Consider the following 21,811-nt stretch of genomic DNA (forward strand, 5'->3'; position numbering starts at 1 on the left):
AATTCCGTTATGTACCAATTAATCAACATTAATGACTGTTAAAATATTCTTTCAACGTGTTTCACTATTTATTCTTAACTACAAAACTAATTCCGGTATTAAAAATATTTATTGTTATGATCACATACTATACTTGAAGTTCTTGTAGAGGTCGCTTTTTCAATAAAATGTCATGAGACAGCTACAAAACCCGATTTTTGTATTACCATATGTAGAACTTGCTTTAATAAGACGTAGATTACTCACTTTTAGCACTGTTTGTACGTGGTTCACAAACCTTTCCCTCCTTCATAAGATGAAATATTACATTCATTTTTACCTTTTTAGATCAGACACGTTTATGTATAGAAACTAACTAATTACAATAGTTTTACTGCTATTTAATCTCTTTGAATAATACTGAAAAACTTGGACATTTATTCCACTTAAGCAACTTTATAAAAAGTATTTCGCCTCGTGAGAATTTTGTAAAGAAGCCGACAAGTACCGTATTTTACGCCTTATAAGACGCTACATCGTGGAAGACGCACCATAACTTTGGAAAGAAAATTCTAAGAAAAAAATATTTTGACTCGGCAACTAATAACTTGATGCAGCCTTGACTCTTTTTTTTTTTCCAGTCAACTGAGTAAATACAGCCAAATACATAGTATTCTTCACAGTATATAGCCAATATGAGTTACAATTGTTTTATGCTATTTAAAATATTTGTAATTGGTAAGTAATGAGATTGTAATCTGTATGAGAGGTCGTTTTCAGTAGACCCTAAGCGAACCTCTTGTCCTAACCTATGACTTTTGTCTTGAAAGATGCATGGGGATTTGAAGATGTTTTAAAAAAAGTGCGTCTTACAAGGCGTAAAATACGGTAATTCTGGTTTAATGTTAAACTACCAGCAATAATAATATAAAGAGAGTCGATATTTTTACATGGGATAGAACTTTTAGTAACTCTTACTTTAAAACATTCAAGGAAAAGTACATTAAAACAAACAGTTTCTTCGTGTGTCTTTTTTTTTTTTTTTTAACACACGCAAGATATGTAGTACAATAAAATACCTGGAAAATGTTCTAGATAGTTCACATTGAAGCTTAACTTCTCCGAATAGGATGCTACGTTATTTTTATATGAATATGTTTCAGCTATAACAAACTACTGTCGTGAGAAAAGAGCAACTAAAAACATCTGAAGGTATCAAAAAAAGAAAAGTTATAATGTAAAAACGATATTCTGACTTCCGCCAAAGCGGTATGGAATCAATGTAAATACTCACAGATTCTGTAGACACCATTTACCATCCGCACACAAAACTCAGAAGTTCCTTTCTATGACATAATGGGCAAGCACACTTATAAAAAGGAAGTCAATTTGTCCAACACACAAAGATTTTGATGGCGGGAAGCGATTAGCATGCCAATTTCCCCTGACGAACTTAGATCTGACGACACGAATTGCAGAACTAAAGTTGTAAATTTAACTAACGTTAAATAAAATCATTTTAAAACGGAGATTTTCAGTAAAAACTGTTTACAAATTTCTTGACAAGTTGCCTTGAACATTACTTACATTACTTTTCTGTGGCACTGCTCCTGAAATGACTAGTTACAATCCATCGTTGTAAACCTAATTTATTAGCCTATTTTATTTCTAACGCGAGAAAATGGGTAAAAGATCTCTGACCACCCGTGAATCCCACCAAACACGTTATCGTTTCTTCTTCTATTCTTTAGTTCATGATACAATTAAAAAACAAAAACAGATTTCTGCAAAATTGATTTCTAATACTCACAATAAACGTGACTAAAAAATATGCCAATAAATCTAAAATTTGTGATAAAACAGAAATACACATGCTTCTCCAGCCTGTTCGTGAGAGAAAAAAGATGCTATGAAATTAAATCTGGAAACGATTTTGCATGACTAAGTATATAGCTGAAACAATTGCATGACTGTCCACATAAAATCGACAAACATCAACAAATCATCACTCTGTTGTAACACTGCACGGGGAGCTAGAGTTAACATTAATGTTTCATTATAATAACGTGCTGTACTATCTATATGTAGAGTAGATATTACTTAATTTAAACAAGTCTGTACAACAATAGTATATTAGTTATTTCGACCATTGGCTATCACATACGTATACATGTACTACTGATATATCATGCTGGCATATTCCACTGTTTTGGAATGGTTTGCCCATAACTAATATACAGTTTCAGTGTTGAAAGCAGTGTCGTAATTATGTATTCAGTTTGTGAACACCTCGGGGTAATTATTCCACCAATAAAAGCCAAGTTCTGAACGTTCGCATGAACTTTATAGCAATATTATACTTTCATATTACAGTAATAAGAGGCTCGACCGAACTCCCTCGCCTTACTCGAGTTGTTTTTCTCATCCTTTGGGAAGGGCCTGGATAGTCGTTAGAGTAGATATCCGTAAGAAACATGGAATTGATGAGAGTAGACTTTCCCAGACCTGACTCACCTGGAACAATAAGTAGAACATCCAAATAAGCAAACGGTTAATAACGTAAAAACAAGCGTGCAATTCTAAGAATATTACTTTAATAACGTACAAAATATGAGAGACAAAATCATTCTGCTGCAACCGTCACTTAACCAATAAATAAATAAGCATTAATTTACGTCATACTCATTCTTTCAAAATTTTTTGCGTTTTGTCAAGTTAATTTCACTTTGATAAAACTATCGTGATATTACTTAAAACAATTCCAATTTCTTGAATATTTCGATTTATTTTATAAACAAGTTTAATTACTTTACACACTGAGTAGTACAGAAACCAACTGCAGAGTAACAAGCGACCAAAGCACTTGGGAAAGTTAGACTAAGAATAATAATAAAAAAACAAATCACAAAATCACAAATTCTTCAGTCTGACTAACGTTGTTGGAAAGGCTTAGCTCTCTCTTGCATTCATTTTGTACAAATCTAAATGCACATGACTGAATTAAAAGGTTTTCTCTTTGTTCTACATACAACTTTGGTGATAATTCATTACAATCATTTTACAACACTGCTTCTAGCTATTCTATGATTATGCGCACGCTCTGCTAGTTGCTAAGTGATAACTCAGTCATCATATCACGTGCGCGTGCATAATTGCTTATGCCTATAGCTGTACAAGTTAAAAAAAAAAAAGGGCTACGAATTCTCAGTAGGTTTATGTTTTAGCTATGTTTTAACATCTAAAAGCAAAATTTTCAGGTCAATACATATGACTGGATTGTTCTGTGTTGGATCTTGGACAAACCAATACTATCATAGCAGTCATACGAGTGTCATACATGAGAACGAACGCTGTCACTGCTGAAGTTTGACAGGGCTTTCCTCGAACGTTTTGAAATTAGCACCAAGAAAAGTTACGAGAACGACAGATCTACATTACAAACATTTGACATTTAAGTACCCAAAAAAGCTACAAGACAAATGTGAATAAAAAAATTAAATACAAAATATGGAAGTATTAATGAGAGCATCAAAAAGTAAATAAACAAGGCAGGAATGGGCAGGATAACATTACAACACTTCGTGGTTTCCGACATAATGCAATCTCAGAATGACTGAGGCCATCATTCCATCCATTCCTATTTCGTGTTTACTCTGAAATTTGATCAAATTATATATTATAGGCTTGAATCGAGTTTTATCAGTGGCTAATCCTTTCAAAATGTGATAAATTAAAAAAACAAAAAAAAGAGGTTTTGATACTATTTTCTTGGCCCATGCTTTACCAGCCAGATAGCTATAATCTCTCTCATAAGCAAAGTATGGCTACACACACACACACACACACACACACACACAAAAGAAGTACAATGTTTTGATAATTATACAATAAATAATTTATTAAAACAGGAACCTGCTCTATAATGATATGTTTCGATGTTCTTACGCCAGAATTTCCAGAAGGAAAAGTATTAAGGTAAGATCCAATCTAATAGAGATAAAGTAAAAATTATTCAGCGAACTAATGGAACATTGGTAGCATTACGATTAAAGAAAATAAACGAGAAATTGCATTAATAAAAGCTAAACTGTATGACATGCATTTAAAATTTATCAAGGGCACTGGAAAAGTATTGTAGGATAAAATGAATTCATGCTGTTCCACAAGTAGTGAAAAGTTGATAATTAATACGGTGAATGGAAGAATCAATTGAATAGCCTGATCAAAGAAAAAAAAAGAGGAAACTTTAGAATGTAAATCTGACAATGAAAATCCAGCCTTAAAAGGATAACTATAGTTAATTACTGTTGAACCCTAAGAAGTTCTTAATTCATCGAATGAGAAAGTTTCATGTAAACAATTGGAAGCTTTAAATATAGGCTTAAATTTTACAGTGAAAGAGGATTTTATTGTGTGAACAGAAACATGTAATTAGCGATAAACTGTTAGAACAGAAGTAACCAAGGAATTATTGAACCAGACAGATAAAACTAAATTTAAATAACGGCGATGTATAACAGTTTAAGGACGTTAAATATTAGCTGTAATTATTAAGGCAGATAAAGAAGGTCAAATTGTAATTTTTGGATAAGAGAGTTCTTGAGTAAAAGACTATAGAATTAATAGAAGATGATTCTTACGAAGAAATATAAAGGGATTTCACCACCTTGGTTAATAACAAGTCAAAAACTGCAGTAAAAACGAAATACCGGTTATTCTGATACTGAAAAAAAAAGAACTCGTTTCCTCAAGTGTATTTTCTAAAGTTTATCGCACTACCTAGGATCCAAAAAATTGTACCTCCTTCTCTTCAATTTTGGATAAAAATGAGGAGTTCATCGTTCCATCCAATATTTATTTGTCAGAAATACTTGTTTTCACCTAATTCTCAAATACAGCGTTGAAAATTCATTTGATTTGAAGTATAAAAGAAACACAATGATGTGTCTTGTTCCGCTCACTCCTGGTATCCAAACACGTTTCTAATATTGCAAGTCCACAGAAATACTATTGTTCCACTGTGAGGGAAGGGATTCGTTTAAAATTTAAACATCCGAGACATAACCGTTAAACGAGATAAAGGTAATCTCTCGACGTCTGTTGAGCGAAAACCGTTTTCTGAGACTGTTCCACCACCACCACAATAAATTGTGTCACCCAAGGACACAAACATTATCCGCCATTTCCACATTTTAACTTAGAAATTTAAAAGATTTGCACTCAAGATTGAGATTAGGAGTTAATGGAACATACAGCTACAAATAAATGATAAAATCCCGAAATTATTGATTGTACAAAAAAAAAAAAAAGACAAATTAAAAATGAAAAGTTAAAGGGAAATGATAAAGTTAATAGCCTGGGGATTTGAGTGCCATATGTTCCAGGTTTGTCAACAATAGTAGGGGACAAAAAATAACTAAATAAATACATGTAGTGTAACATTCTCTGCGTGCTTTAAACTAATATTTTTCACGCTATAGAAAGATCAAATAGAAGTTGATAAATGTGGAATTTACAAAATTCCTTGTGTATGTGGTCATATTGACTTACGTGTAAAAATTCGAAATTTTGGATCAAGTAAATGTTTTGTACAGTCTGGGTGTTTCATACCTAGGTGGCGCTAAAGAAATGCAAATAATCGTGTAGAGTTTATAACTTGACCAAACTTTTACTTCTGAAGATGATGACATAAGAACACCGAAACGTAGTTTCTTTTAGGGATGGTTTATGTTTTAATAAAATTATTTATTGTATAATTATTTTAGCGTTGTACTACTTTAAGTCTGTATGTATATACGATACTGGTCCCTTGTTATGATAAACCTTTGACAACAGCAAGGACCTCCCTCTACTTCAAAAAGTTCATTGTAATAGCATCACAAAGTTTCAAATCGCCTAATTGGTTTACATTGCGTAGAAACTACATAGACAAATTAAATGGATAAACTTTATGTACCATATACATCAATTAAATCAATACGTATTTTATAAAAAGGTGCATATAAGACTGTAGATCCAATAAATACTTATTACTAGCTCGCGGCCCGGCATGGCTAGGCGGGTTAAGGCGTTCAACTCGTAATCCCCGTCAGACCAAACATGCTCGCCTTTTCAGCCGTGGGTATGTTATAATGCTACGGTCAATCCCACTATTCGTTGGTAAAAGAGCACCCCAAGAGTTGGCGGTGGGTGATGACGACTAGCTGCCTTACCTCTAGTCTAACACTGCTAAAGTAGGGACGACTAGTGCAGATAGCCCTCGTGTAGCTTTGCGCGAAATTAAAAAAAACAAACAAACAAAACATACTAGCTACGGACACGTCTTACTCGTCTTGTTGAAATAACACAATGTTGTTTTGTCACATTTTCTACAATATGACAACTCTTGAAAGAAATAGAGTCGAGATGAAATGGGACACCCTTGTTGATCGCTCTAAATTTTGGTTATTGTTCTATATAACAATAATGTCCTCTCAAGGTGACCAGTTTTTCTTCATGAAATGAAATACAGACTGTCAAAAGACAGTCGAATATGAAAAACTGGTAGTCAAATTATTTCAAGTGGGTTTCTCATCATCAAAAATTAATTATCTCACAACTGCTGGTATCAGTATTAACTCTTACTAATGAAGCAGAGAACAATGTTTCGACCTTCCTCGGTCATATTCAGGTTAACAAAACCAAATTGTTAATATTCATACCAACCATTCTGAAATACATTGGTAGTCAACTACACAACATAATGAACGCTACGTACACAACACTGCTGTCTGAACTGCTAGTCCATTGTGCACGACATAAATATGGACTTTATAACACAGGGGTTCCCAACCTTTTGGCACTCGCGATCCCTTACCTAAAAGTTTGAAACCCATGTGACCCCCTACATAGGGCTTACTATCAGCAGCTTAATTTTTCTTTTATTTTCTGTGAAGGAGAGGGAAAGAAACATCTAAAAAATTTTTAAAATTCTGTAATTATTTATTAGCAAATTAAATCACATTGGTCCAACCTGAATTCACAAAAAGAACATATATTTCTTAAAATAATATTAACATAGGTTTGAACAGCTATACAACCCAGCTAGTGAGATGCCTGATGTTGCATTTCAGCAGCAAGCTTTGAAATTCGTGGCCGAGCATTTGTTAGAGCCAGTCTCATGTCATCTCCAACATCCAATCTGTTCCTATTCTTTGTTTTTATATTGACAAGAATGGAAAATCCTGCCTCACACAAGTAGGTAGAAGCAAATGGAAAAAACGTAAAGCTATCATGCTGACTTTGGAGTATGACTGATACATAGCGCACCAGAACTGAGTCACGGATTTCACCTTGAAGAAATCACGAGCTGAAGAGTCGTTCCTTAGATCCAGAAATTCATCTTGGATATCATCTGGGATGCTGGATACATCAAGTTCAGTACAAAATGGGTTCCTTACCAGGGCCTCCTGTTCCTGTGATAGCTCAGGGAAGTAACGCTCGACTTCCTTTTCTAGAGACTGAAGATGTTCGGTAATCTCATCCTTGAGGAACTGATCCAGTTGGATCTGAGACTCATCCGTCACTCCACAAAGTTTTTCAAACACAACGATGTTTCCAAGATTGGTTTTCCGACGCCAGTTCTGCAGTTTGGAAACAAAGGCTCGAAGACTACCTTGAAAAAGGAGAACATGTGTTTCCTTCCTTGAAGCTTCAAATTGAGCTTGTTCAGCTGGTCAAAAATGTCGGCTAGGTACGCAACCCTTTTATTCCATGCTTCATCTTCGAAGTGAGCTACAAGATCTTTCCTTTCTTGAGTCTCCAGGAATAGCTTTATTTCATCTTTCATTTCAAAGACACGATAACGTTTCCTTTCGACAACCAACGTATTGCTGTGTAGAAGAGAAGGACTTCGTGGTCAGCATTCATGTCTTTGCATAGTTCTTTGAATAGGCGAGTGTTGAGTGCTTGAGTCTTCACATAATTTATAATTTTGATTACAGATTCAAGCACTTCCTGCAGAGAGGCAGGGAGAGTCTTACTGGCGAGAGCATATCGGTGAATAATGCAGTGGATGTCCTTTGCTTGAGGTGCTAGCTTCTTCACTCTCGACTGGAATCCTGATTTCGATCCCAGCATAGCCGGTGCCCCATCCGTACAAACCCCACACACGTTTTCCCATTGAAGATCTTCGTCTTGAAAAAAGTTGAAACTTTTTCCATGACATCATCAGCTTTTGTTGTGGTTTCAAGTGCACTGCAGAATAAGAATTCGTCTTTGATGTCACCTGAATTAATGTATCTCACGAAGACAAGCAACTGAGGACATGAACTTACATCTGTTGACTCGTCGAGCTGAAAGGAGAACAAAGGGGAACCTTTGATTTCAGTCAAAACCTGTTCATTCACATCCATAGACATTTTAGAAATGCGCCTCTGTATAGTATTATTTGACAGGGATACTTGCTGCATCTTCTTTGCACTGGCTTCTCCAAGAATAAGATTTACTGCTTTCATCATGCAGGGTTTAAGAAGTGTTTCTCCAATCGTGTGAGAATTTTTTTGTTTAGCAATTTCGAATGCAATCTCATATGAAGCTTCCACTACGGCTGCACTTTGCTGCTGAAACGACTCATTTCTATCGATTCTTTGGGTTTTAAGACACCGTTCATGCCGTTTGAAGAAATACAAACCCTTCTTTGCGTGTTCTGGATGTTTCGTCTCGAGATGACGCTTGAGTTTTGATGGTTTAATTGACTCTGCACTCAGGACAGCATGGCACAAAACTCACTGTGGTTTCTCGATGCCGTCGTTGGCGAGCACAGTGTTGAAGCCAATGTTGAGGTAGCATTCTGAGTATCTGCGCCGTTTAGCCATGGACACAACTCACCTCTACTGCTTACTTATCTCCTTGTTAAAATAAAATAAAAATGTTGAATAATGAACGCTTTGGCAACTGTAGATTTTACACTGACTACTTGTGGGGGGTGCAGGTAGAGTAATGATGGGGTAAGTATTGGGAGGGAAGGGAGCGTGGCCAGTCGCGCGATTCGTCATCCACTAATCAGCAACGGACATGTGACTCACGTGTCGACAGCGAGCACACACACACACACTTAATCACAGCTAAAGAGACACACAAGCATACGCACATGCGCGTGCACTCACATACTCGCTACTCACTAGTATACACATACATACAGTTGCAGACACATACACAGGCACATTCACTCACAGGAGCGCATACATACACCCATAATATCACCCAATAACATTGAACTAACGTAGCACACGTTTTGCTTTGCACCGAAACAAAAAAATGTAAGAGCATGAAAATGTAATTGATGAAATAAAATTAATGTTATCCCAAGCTACTTCTAACAAGGCTACGCGGCTCCCCTGCCAAGGCTTCGCGACCCCTGGGGGGTCGCGACCCACCGGTTGGGAACCCCTGTTATAACAGGACAGGGTCAATATTACTAACAAAATACTTCACGAGACCGGCCTATGGTTGAGAAGAGTCATGAGCTGGACGGGCAGGGGGACATACCCCCTGAAATTCAAAAAGAAATTTTGAATAACTTATTTTAAACAATGTATTAAAAAGCGATACAAATTAAATGTAAATGATGAAATTAGGTGTAAATAAAGCAGTCAGTCAAAGAATGGCACTCAAACGTCAAAGTTATAACAATGGCTGAATATGCTATTCACAACAGAATAAAGGCTCCTGTCCGTAACCCGAAGAGTTCGTGGTCAATAGAATTGATGAGTGATAATATTCCATCCAACATTAGGGCTGGTTCAGTTATGAAAGAGATGCGAGTTTTATCGCGGATTCACAAAAGGTAGATTTAATGTTCGACAATATATTAGGAGGCAATCCTCATTAAAGAACTATAATGTTGCAATTTTAGGATTATTATAAACTACTTTAAAAGAACCATCGATGTTGTGAAGTGGCCATCAAGAAGATCTCATTCAACTATAAAAATAACATGTCTCTATGGGAATAAGTTTTATCGGTACACATAGGAGCAAATGGTGCACGTCAGTGTTCAAGTCTGGCAGTTTCACGTCATTCGAGTTGTAACAAACGATAACTTCTCATTAAAATCCATGTTTTGACGAATTCAGAGAATAAATTTGCTCGTTTAGCTCTTAGGGTTATTCGATCAAAGACAAAATGTTGTACCATCAGTTTTTATACACTAGTATATTATCATTATCGCCATCTTTCCTTCTCTTATGATTAGTTTTATACTAACTGGAATAACTAATCGATAATTACACTTAAAAATGCATTATTATGAATGGTACACACATAGCTGGGGAAATAACAGTGTAAACACATTTCGACGTTTCACTGTACACACAGTTGAGGGATCACAGTGTTAATACATTTCACAACTTCCTTTCTTTATGCATTTATGTTTTTCACATGGTCCTTGTCTTTTAACTTCGGTCATATTTACACCGCGCAAAAATAGAAACTTATTTTGAAACAGACTTATTTTAATTTTGTTTTACATGCGGTAATGTTATCCGGTTTTTATAGGAGTTTTTCGCGCTCAAATGATTTTTTTTTTATTGTACTTTCTGATAGAGCGGTATCTTAAACGTTGCAACAAAATGTGCCTCGAAAGTCACAAGTGAAACTGCTAGTGATATGGTGCTATTTCTTTAAGTTGGGTGTGTTGTCGCTATACTTGTTAAATCTCTGTGGCAACTTTCGTAAGCAAATTTCATGCGTTTATTTCAGTTTAGTTTCCCCCTCCAGAAAAACAACAAAATAAAACGGGCTTCGTCAGTTTCTTATTTTAATTATCTCAACAATTCAGTAAAAACAGATGACTATGCATCTCTTAAGTACCAAGTCTAAGCACATCAACACCTATACGTTTAAACTCCAAGTAAAAGTGGGCTTTTTTTTTTTTTTTGAATTTCGCACAAAGCTACTCGAGGGCTATCTGTGCTAGCCGTCCCTAATTTAGCAGTGTAAGACTAGAGGGAAGGCAGCTAGTCATCACCACCCACCGCCAACTCTTGGGCTACTCTTTTACCAACGAATAGTGGGATTGACCGAACATTATAACGCCCCCACGGCTGGGAGGGCGAGCATGTTTGGCGCGACTCGGGCGCGAACCCGCGACCCTCAGATTACGAAGCGCACGCCTTAACGCGCTAGGCCATGCTAGGCCTAGGGCTAATATTAAACGTTGACACAAATGCTGGCGTGAGATCGTTTCATTTATACTAATATATCATGAGAATCGAACAGAAGTGAAAATTTAGTCATACAGTCAATGGTTATTATGTCTGAATAACAAGGCCGTTCCTTCCACTACAAGTACCACGTTTATTAACATTTCCAAAACACACACAGTGCTATATACTGAAATTCTAGCTTGTAAAACCAACTTAAGAATACAGCAGTTATGATGCGTTTATAGGTCACAATGTTAAACAAGTAGTTATTAGTGTGTAATGCTTCAAATGAAATATCCAACGCTTTTCTTGCTTGTATGACAAACAGAACACATCTGTGTCTTCAATTAACATTTGAACTCATAAGGCACGTCATTACGTCATCCATGTTATGCGTCATAGAAACTTATCCGAGAATGTATTTGTAAGTTCCAGATAACTTGAAATGGATACCACGTGTTGTTGTTTCTAGTAAAACAGCATTACTCTGTAATCCCGGAACATCATTCAGACCTATTACATACGTCACAGGAATACCCCTAAAGCTTTTTACAAACTAAGAGACGTTATCATGTAACAACTCACACTTAAAAGATTTAGTAGTTTGAAGTAACGCAACATATATTCCACAACAATTGAACCTACGCAATAAACAAACAGATATGTATGCAAACTTGTCATAACTATCGCTTCTAACAATACTTTAACAGTCGCACAGTATAAATCAAGTAACACCCTATTATTTAACTTAAAACAAGCAGTGTTGGATATCCAACATCTATGTTAGAACTAGTTACGTACAATGTTCAATTATTTGTGTACAATATTATCCTTGGCATGTATATGTAGAGATCATTATTCTTTTCTAACACGTGGATAAAGTAAATAAAATATGGTTTAGTTTCCCTTATAGATGTAAACTATTACAATAGTAATACTCTCACAACAGTAAAACCCTGATGTATGCTTCAGAACGTTCCTTTTGCGCTGGAAATTCTACAAACTTTCATGCACTCTTGTAGTTATTGAAATGTTCAGATTTAATATTTTGTTTATATAATTTATTGAGGAATAAACTTCATGAAGTCAGTTTTCGATAAATAGATAGAGCAGCAAATTGAAATATGATTGTCAAAGTCAGACTTAATGGAAATGTTATGAAACAGAAAAATCACAAACCTTTAAGCAGTAAATCCTGATGAACAAACTATTGTGATAAGATAAGATCGGACTATTCAGTTTAAACGTGACTTAGAACATTACAAGTTCTACTGCAACAGAAACACCTTAGGGGGCAGAAAAAAAGTGATGGCAAAAAACGACTTAATGTGCGATTTAAAGGAATGAAAACAAAACTGGCGACTAAACGGGTAGTCACGCTTATAAGTTTAACATGAATTTTACAGAAAACATTTAGTCGTTAGTCAGCCAGGTCGCATTGTTTGTTCACCATCGGGCATAATGGTGGGTGAAAGAAAATGCGCCACCAAGCTAAATCATGAATGATATTTGACGTAAAATTATTGTCAGTGTTATAAGTGTAGAAAATGTCATTTCTTTAAGTGGCACACTATTTCTTGGCCGCAACGTCTTTTCACACCTGAGGAGCTTTAGATTTTGATTAAATATCATGACATTTTGTCAATACACACCAACAAATCCCAACCTGTGGAAAAGTGACACTCGACAGTAACTGACATTAGATTTAGGATTGCAACCTTTTTATTTGAAACAGACCTTTACTTTATAGAACCAGCCAGACTCTTTAAAAATATATGGTGGTAGTATTTTTTTTCGTTGTAAAACAGTGTTATTAACCTCCTTCGTAGTAACTTCATGGAAACTAGATTAATATTTCCTTGTTATCACCCGCATGCACTGGGTACGGCTGTATCAAGTATCATTATTTACGCAATTGCTTCAAGTAATATCACGTAACGCTAAACGTTCTTTAATTAAAAGAATTTCATACAATTTAGAAACTTTGTGCTTAAAGTTGGAAGTGTAAATAGTGAATAATAATAGTCCTCCTGTACGATTATTTTGAAAAGTGATAATTAGTTTGTTGACCTAGCTAACACTTATGTACCTGCACGTGCTTTCACCCTATGGTTTTGTTGATCTGAATCAGCAACCTTTAATCCGAATGACGAAATATTAAAACGGTCCACTTTAAATCTTAGATGAAGCTATAGTAAAAAGTTAAGAGTAATAGCTCACAAGACTTATGTAGGCATGCGCAACAATTTTGGTCAATTGAGTGTTGTTTTTTAATAGAAGAACTTTGCATATGTACCTTATATTTAGACCAAATTTGACATCTAATTGCAGGTTTAAAAAATTTATCGATGTATCAAGTTAAGTATGTTTTTCTATCAAATAGATTTTTCAAACTTTGGATACAAAGAGAAAAACGTCAGTCAAAATTCTACGTTTTATACCTCGCGTATTTCTTAATGTTTTGCCTTGAAATCTGGTTTGTGAAGTAAGACTCCAATAGTTCAGATCCATTGAAAATATGTAATTTGGATGACCACAGTACGAGTTACAAAAGGTCACGAGAAACACTAGAGCGTGTCTTGATAACATGCATATCAGGAAACATTGTTTTACAATTACTCATTCAGGTTACCTTTTTCCCGAAATGCTGTCCGAAACGCCACGTTTATTCATTTTTCGGTTAACGAAATAGATGAATGAAAAAGCTTAGACAATAGGCAACAAAACAAATAATTGAACATTTCAAAACTTCTGTATTTAGTTGCTAAATGTTAAGGCTTATCTAACAATCACTCATTCATAGAGTCCACTTTGGCTTGAATCCAACATCACGCTGTGGTCTTCTATTTCAGTGTCTTCAAAAGAACTCATGCTCATAGTGTCAGAAATAAGCAACACTATCTAAGGAACGCCAGGACCTCGAAGAAAGTATCAGGAAGCAAGTGGCACACAGTCTCATGTATGGTTTGAGCAGTGAGGTGTGGATGAATCTCAAAAGAAACTCCGTGCGTCCAACTTCACTGTCCATATTATCATTCAGTATAACCGATGTTTTGGTTTCTCTATAAACCCGATATTATAAACAGCATCGGATATTTCAGTTTACTTTTACACGTTTGAAAGTTTATTTTTTAAATGAACTACTGCGATGTTTAAATATGAATTTTCTTAAATCCCATTAAAAATTACCTAGGTATCAAAATACGATTCTTTTTATCCATTTCTCATTATTTGCTCTCTTACGTTTAGTTGTCGAAGTCGTAACATGGAAACAGAAGTAATAAACAAAGTGCATTACATTTGTCATAAAAATTATGTTAGGCCTAATACATTTTTAACACTACATTCCTATTACACCCCATTTACTGATTTTCAGCAGTTAGAAAAGTGTATAACAACAGTATTTCAGCCACATTGCATTCGTCATTTTCGCTGTCGACGGCTCATTTCATTAAGTCCAGAGCTCATGATACCAGCTGGGATAAAATATAATGAATTATACCATGATACCAGCTGGGATAAAATATAATGAATTATACCATGATACCAGCTGGGATAAAATATAATGAATTATACCATGCTTCGACAGTATCTACGAGACGTTAATACCATTGTTGTAGTAACAAAAATAGTTAATACTCGAGTGTTCTAAATTTAATGATGTGAAACATTATCATTAAGAACTCTTTCTGTTCAACAAACGGTAAGGTATATTGTTGACAAAAGCACTGGCTGATACCTCACCAATATCAATGAAACAGTAACCTTTGTCGGCAACAACAACTCACTCCCAAAACAAGATATTTGTTTGTTCACATACCCACATGTAACAAGAGAAACTGAGCCATAGAATACTAACCAATCATTCAGTAACTTCAAGCTACCAAAATACATTTAACAGACATGCCAAACAAGAAAACATACAAGGATTGCGACCTTATTGGATTGTTTCATCCATCTTCTCCGTACACTTAAGAAAGTTGATTAACTTACCTACTACCATGAGAGAGAAGTCAAATCCACGTTTGACAGCCTTTCTGTACACTTGATTAGGAAGGTTGGCAAACCCAACGTAGCCTTCCATGTCCTTTAAACATACCGTTTCTTTCTCTTTCTCTTTATTCAAGAAACTGTCTTTTATAGAATTCGATGGCTCAGAAGAGTAGTATGGTGTGCTGGCACTTGTAGGTACATCATACGTTGATGTAGTGACACTGGTACCTTCATTAGGGTGAAAGTTCTCCCGCTTAGTTGACAACTGAAATTATATATCGATATTGTTGTTGGTCTACCAAAGTTTGGCAACATTTCAATTGCATTACAAAATACTTAACTCAAATGTTAGTATAAAACATCTAATTTGAGTTTATAATATGATACATCTTATTCTTCTAAATAAACAAGTGGTCTAAGAACCGTTTTGCTTTCCAGCTATGACCACTTGCCCTGAATACCACGACTTCGAAAATCGCACAGCTCCACAGATAAGTTAAAATTATAATGCGATCAGTTTTAAAACACTATTCAAATGGGAAGAACCTTCATACAAAGGATGGAGATTACATTAGTTAACATTAAATCAAGCAAAGCAAGTACAACTGTTTAACAAAAAACAACTAGCAACTCTGATCTATAAGATATGAAAATTAACACTCAATAGGACCATAGTTATTCGCATAAAAGAAAATTATTTCAGTGGTTGTAGGACCCTAGTTAATATGTTGGCAAGAAAATTCCACATCAACAATCTTTATATTCCTACATTAATAAAGATTTTATTTCAATATTGGACACACCTTAATAAATACTATTATCACTGTCTCACTAACTAAATCCATAGTCTGAAGTTTTAACATCTCACTAACAAACTGGACACAAGGTATCTTATATTTTCTTTACCCTCGATAACTGGACACAGTGGATGCAGTATTACATACGACCAGTGGCGATTCCAAAATCCTAAAAGTGCGAGGAGGGCAAAGTTATTGTAGACAGACGGGACTACTTTAAGGATAATATAACAGTACTGATTTATTTTGGATGTAATACGAGGAGAAATTTCTCAACAAATACTTTATAACTCGATATCTTAATTCTACCAGTGTAATTACCCGAGACACTGGGCTGAAAAAAGTGAAAGGTTGACTTCTTTTAAAACTTCAGTTTGTCTTTTATCACATACTATATATTTTAGGGACTTCAGCAAAATCATATATATCTTGTGAAACAAATGCAAGTCAAACAAATCTATTTACATAGTGTTTGAAAGAGGATAGGTACATAGATTTACTTCGCATTTTATTGGTTTAAGAAAAACTTGGGCGTACTGGCTCATAGGTAGAACTCGTGTGTTTGCACGATCTTAGAAACTTCAAATGGATTTCTTCTTGGGATCATTAAGTACATCTCGACTCAACAAATCAATTATCGTACACGAGTTGGTTTCGTTTGTTTGTTTCCGAATTTGGCGCAAAGCTACATAAGCGCTACCTGCGCTAGTCGTCCCTAATTTGGCAATGGAAGACTAGAGAGAAGACTAGTCATCACAACCAACACCGAATTCCTGGGCTACTCTTTTACCAACAAATAGTGGGATTGACTGTCACTATATAACGCCCTCACGGATGTCTGGTGTGACGAGGATTCGAACCCGCAATCCTAAAATTACGAGCCGAGTACCTTAACCAAATGGGCATGCCAGGCCACTAGTTGAAGCTAGACTAATTATTACTTATAGTTTATGTTCATCAACACCAACAGGTGTATTTATTTACTACTTGGAGTATCTGTCCACTGGATGAAAGTAAATTCGGGATTAATTTCCACGTATATCTGCATGGACCCAACAAACCTTCATACCAAATTTGTTGAAGATCCATTAACAAGAGGTTAGGTAGTGGTAGCAAACGTAAAAAAACACCCACTAAAACCGAAACAGTCAAAGCTGAAAAACTGTATGCGTGTAATCCCCAATATGGACCTAATGAACGTTCATTATCCATCCATACTCTAAAAGCAGTCATATGGACAGACAACAGCTAGTACTATTACATTTATATGTATTATCCAAGTTTACGCCAATCATTGCATACAAAAATTAATGCAACGCCATTACTACTATTGTTGTTTTGTTGGTTTTAATTTAGCGCGAAGCCACACGAGGGCTATCTATGTTAACAGTCCCTAATATATCAATATAAGACTAGATGGAAGATAGTCATCACCACCCACCGCCAACTCTTGGACTACTCTTACCAGTGGGATTGACCGTAACATTATAAACACCCCCACAGCTAAAAGGGGCAAGCATGTTTGATAATGACTGGAACTCGATCCCTGACCCGCAGATTGCAAGTCGAGCGCCCTAACCACCTGGCTATGCTGGGCCCCATTACTATTAATACAAGTACTCTATGTCGTATCAATTCACCTTTCGTTAAATACTCACTATGAAACCATACTAACATTTCCATTAATTCTGGTCTTCAGGTAAAGGGATTCACCTACTTTCCTTTTAAATAATATAATTGTTAAATCGATTATTTTTTCATATTACTCTATGCTGAACAAGAAGGTGTGTCACAGTAGAGCATACTTTCCATATTGTTTCCTTAAAACAAACTTAGTTTTCCTCAGCACGATAAAATCAAGTAATTTCATATACATATCATTTTTAGACTAGTTTAATTATCACAAAAGTAATTCTGGATAATTGTGTAACGTTTTTACAGTGGTAAATCTTAGACTCGAATATTCTATTAAGAATTATGGTAAATATACATACCCGCAAAAAATAATATAACCTACAAGTCATACACGTTCCTTATCAAACCTTCCTCATCAGCACATTTCTTATGCTTAAATCCATAAACACAAATTTTGTTTACAAACTGAGGAGGGGGTTATAGCTACACGCCTCTCTATTCTATAAGATCCTTTATAGGTTCTGCTAATTTATTTTTTTCAGTGAGTTATCGCACTGACTTTAAATACAATATTCTAACGTGGACTTGTATTAGTACCCCAGGAGCCATACAATTTGTTGAATATTAAAAACAAATTCAAAGAGGGTGGTTTTGGACGCATGTTTTCTGAATAAAGTTATCATTTAATAAACGAAAACTTAAGTGAAATATATCATTCTCAAATCTTCATACTAGTTAGTACCAAAGTTACCTGCTAGGAGGATATTCTCAGCATTATTAAAGTGCCAACTTTTTATATTTCTGATGTCACCTTTTTAGGTTTAGCTTTCAAATGAAGTACGAATTATAACAACTTTCGTTTAATGTTGTGGGTATGTTCTGCAGTATCTGTTGTGGTCCAAGGTTCCAATCGCTGAACTCGAATGCTGACGCTCCAACCCGAGTGTATAGCTTCGGAAGTTTGTTAAACTTTGCTGCTATTGGTCGCTAAAACAACAGGGCTAACAGACTGGATAATGTTTTGTTAGGTTTTCTTGGGTAGGATTGCCTAGTAATGCTATATCCTGGGAACGTAGTTTTTCTAATTTTCAGGAAACATTTGAGAGCAGATGGTCACCTTTCGCTGCTCCCTTGACGTAGCCACAGCAACTGGATGTAGAACATGTGGTATTAGTAACACGTTTCTTGGTAACGATACAGAAGAGAAGTAACCTTCTGCTTGACGTCGTACAATGAAACTGGTATCACGTAACAGCCCAGTGGCGTGGTAACACATTTCGATTATGCAATTTTCAGTTAATACATTTTAGTCTAAGCAGATGAAGCATATACTATTTGTTCTTAATTAGTAGTTTTAACAGATAACTTCCTATTCCAACGTAACTAGTAAAACACGCCTTTTAAGCAACGACATCAGGAATCGGTAGCCAGTTTCAGTTTGTAACTCGAGAAAAAAACCTACTAATTACAACTTGTATATATTATAAAAGCTTATATTACATTTATTTTTACGTTTTGTAATAATCAATAACCACTTCACTGCTTTGAAAAATAAATTACAGAAATGAAAAAAACAACAAGGATTCGATTCATCAGCCCCCACCCCATCCATAATATTCTCCCCACGTCGCTTTCCATCTTCTAATTCTATTGTAAGACAAAGTTACAACGACAGAAATATAAGGAAAATATTAAAATACTTTGGGAAAAAAATGAAAGTTTTTTCACTCACAAAAGAAAAAACTTTTCGGGAAACCATAATTCGGTTGGCAATAACTTAAAATACAGGGTTTCAGGATAGACCTTTACACAAAACATAGGTTCAGCTTAGTAGTCATAACAAGTTATTTGTTATACAACGAAAGCCTGTAACCTCCAGAAAGTGCTAAGAAACTTGCATGCACACACGTATAAAGATATAGAAAGTATTATGTGTGTTTGTGAGAACGAGTGTGTTTGTTATTATGGACTGCCACCAATAGTTCTAACTAATTATAATTATGGGAGTTTATTATGGACTGCTGACCAATAGTTAGCTAACTACATATTATAATCATAAAGTAACTTATACATTAATAAACTAGACAACAAGGTGGCTGGAAGAATAAATACTATGGATCTATGCATAAGAAAACTAAAACCTATAAACATTAGCATGCATTGTTTTGACAGCTGGGAACCTCGCTGTTAACATTTTCGGGCGTAATCCCAAAAACAGTGCGGAGTGTTGGCCTGCTTTGAAAAGCACAAACGCATCATAGGAAAACAGAATCGGTCGATACTTCTGTAAACAGGTTCATATTAATATCCATCCTGTTAATTACGATATCACTATATGTAAAGTAAATGCGTTATGAGATTTTTGTAGGAGTAATTTTATGTTCGATCTTACTTCAGAAATTCCTGATAAAAACGTTGTCCAATTCTTTGTTATAACCGAACAGCCTATTCAGTGGAGAAAACTAACAAATATTGATACACCTCACAATAAACACGCGTCAAGAAAGGTTCTTACACAATGTAAAAGCGGATAAGAATACAAACTAATAATTCTTACAGCTTGAAAAAAAAAAAACAAGATCCGTGTACATTGAAAAAAATGCCCAAAAAGTGTACAAAAAACGTGATAAAATATATACACGATAGCTAATCAGATTTGTAATACAGAACTATCAGTGACACCGTAACAACAGATCACAATACAAGTGAAAATGGGTTTAATTTAAAAGGAAGACTGATTTTTTTTTTCTTTTATGACGTTCAGGGTAATTAAGAAACTTCTGGACACAAGTTCACTTTTTACATTAAATATGGCTGTATATTATTAAAAGTTTTAGCAAAAGCAGAAAGAATTGAAAAACATTCAAAACATTAGAATGAACAACACGCTAAAAAAAAAAGAGCCATAATATGTGAAGGTAGGAACTGCTGTTTGTATCTAAGTAACGTTTAACTGAGGAACAGGACAATATCCTGTAACCAAACCTTACGCATGATTTAAACAGATTTTTTTTTTTTTTTAATGGTATGCATTGCGAATGCTATCAAATTCACGGAAGTCGATTGGAGCAAGGCACGGGTTTATATCGTACTTTCACGATGATGAGATAAATCTGGGCACAGTAAAGACAGAAATGAGATCAACTTCAGATGGATTTCTTTCCGGGATCCTTAAGTTCATCCTGACTTGACAACCCAGAGGTTTTAATTATCGTACGTAAAGTTGAAGTCAGACGTTTTGAAATATAATTTGTACTGGTAAGAAGGAAATTCAACCAAATTCATAAGGAGTTTAACGACTTGTAAGTCGTTAAAGTATAAGAAAATGTGGACTCATAATAGTGAACGGTAATGCGAGAACCTCACGCGTAAAGTAAACTTAACCTTGAGATTTGAAATCAAAACGCTGTACACATTATTAGCATAATGTGCAGAGTCATAGAATGATGAGGGTTCGTAATTATTTTTAAATGCATAGAAAAAAAAAACGCTAAGTTAACTTACAGTCACACTTGGTAACGAGGTTCTTGAAGAGCTGTTTATTTCGGTTATGAATGCATTTTGGACGAGACTATTCTGGTTGTTGTCATATATTTTATGTCGCTGTGTCAGTCGCTCCACGCTAGCAAAACGATATCCCAGCCCACCGTACGAGGATACGGGGGATGTTGGCTGACGAGATGAGGGTTGGCCGAGAACCAGTACCTTTACCGGTTCCGGAGATGCGGGTTTGCAGGTAATCGACTTCTCCTGTATATTTTCACCCAAGACACGAAAGGTTTTCGGCGGAGGCACTGGCTTAGCCGGGCTAGTCACAGCTGTAGCGCGGAACATAACGCAGCACAAGTAAATCTAGTACTGTTCTGGCAGGTCAACTGGAGGTCTACGTAAACCACAAGTGACGATCGACTAGTCATCACCCGTACAAGAGAGTAGCCATATTTCCACCCCCACACAAAGCGACCTACCACAGTTAGGAACTACCACACTGAGGATGACGTAAGACGAGACCAGTGATTAAATCACCCTGAAGTCACGTGCTGTCTATTGAAACCGCAAAAAAAAACAACAACCAAAAAACTGAGTGTGATAAGTATTTCATAACTACAATTTCTATATTATTTTTGATAATTATTCGCTCATGAAACAATACATTCCTTTAATTGTACTAGTAACTATAAAACAATTAGGATCAGGGTATTTTGTACGAACAAGCAGTTT

The 21,811-nt window shown here is 35.5% G+C and overlaps 1 protein-coding gene across 3 annotated transcripts in view; it reads right to left on the minus strand.

The window, feature by feature from the left end:
- The window catches only part of LOC143231630 (septin-7-like), a 68,288-nt gene that overhangs the window by 22,615 nt on the left and 23,862 nt on the right, over window positions 1-21,811 (minus strand). The window contains exons 1-3 of one of the 3 annotated variants that reach the window (XM_076466167.1): window positions 21,095-21,586; window positions 15,159-15,423; window positions 2,387-2,493 (exon numbers count right to left, since the gene is read on the minus strand). In XM_076466167.1, coding sequence (XP_076322282.1) covers window positions 2,387-2,493; window positions 15,159-15,423; window positions 21,095-21,424 — 702 coding nt within the window. In that variant the 5' untranslated portion in view covers window positions 21,425-21,586. Of the gene's footprint in view, window positions 1-2,386; window positions 2,494-2,914; window positions 2,961-15,158; window positions 15,424-21,094; window positions 21,587-21,811 lie in introns of those variants that run through there. The other 2 variants (XM_076466168.1, XM_076466169.1) reach the window with 2 other exon arrangements.

The sequence above is a fragment of the Tachypleus tridentatus genome, chromosome 11, assembly GCF_004210375.1.
Source record: "Tachypleus tridentatus isolate NWPU-2018 chromosome 11, ASM421037v1, whole genome shotgun sequence".
NCBI classification, from domain to species: domain Eukaryota; kingdom Metazoa; phylum Arthropoda; class Merostomata; order Xiphosura; family Limulidae; genus Tachypleus; species Tachypleus tridentatus.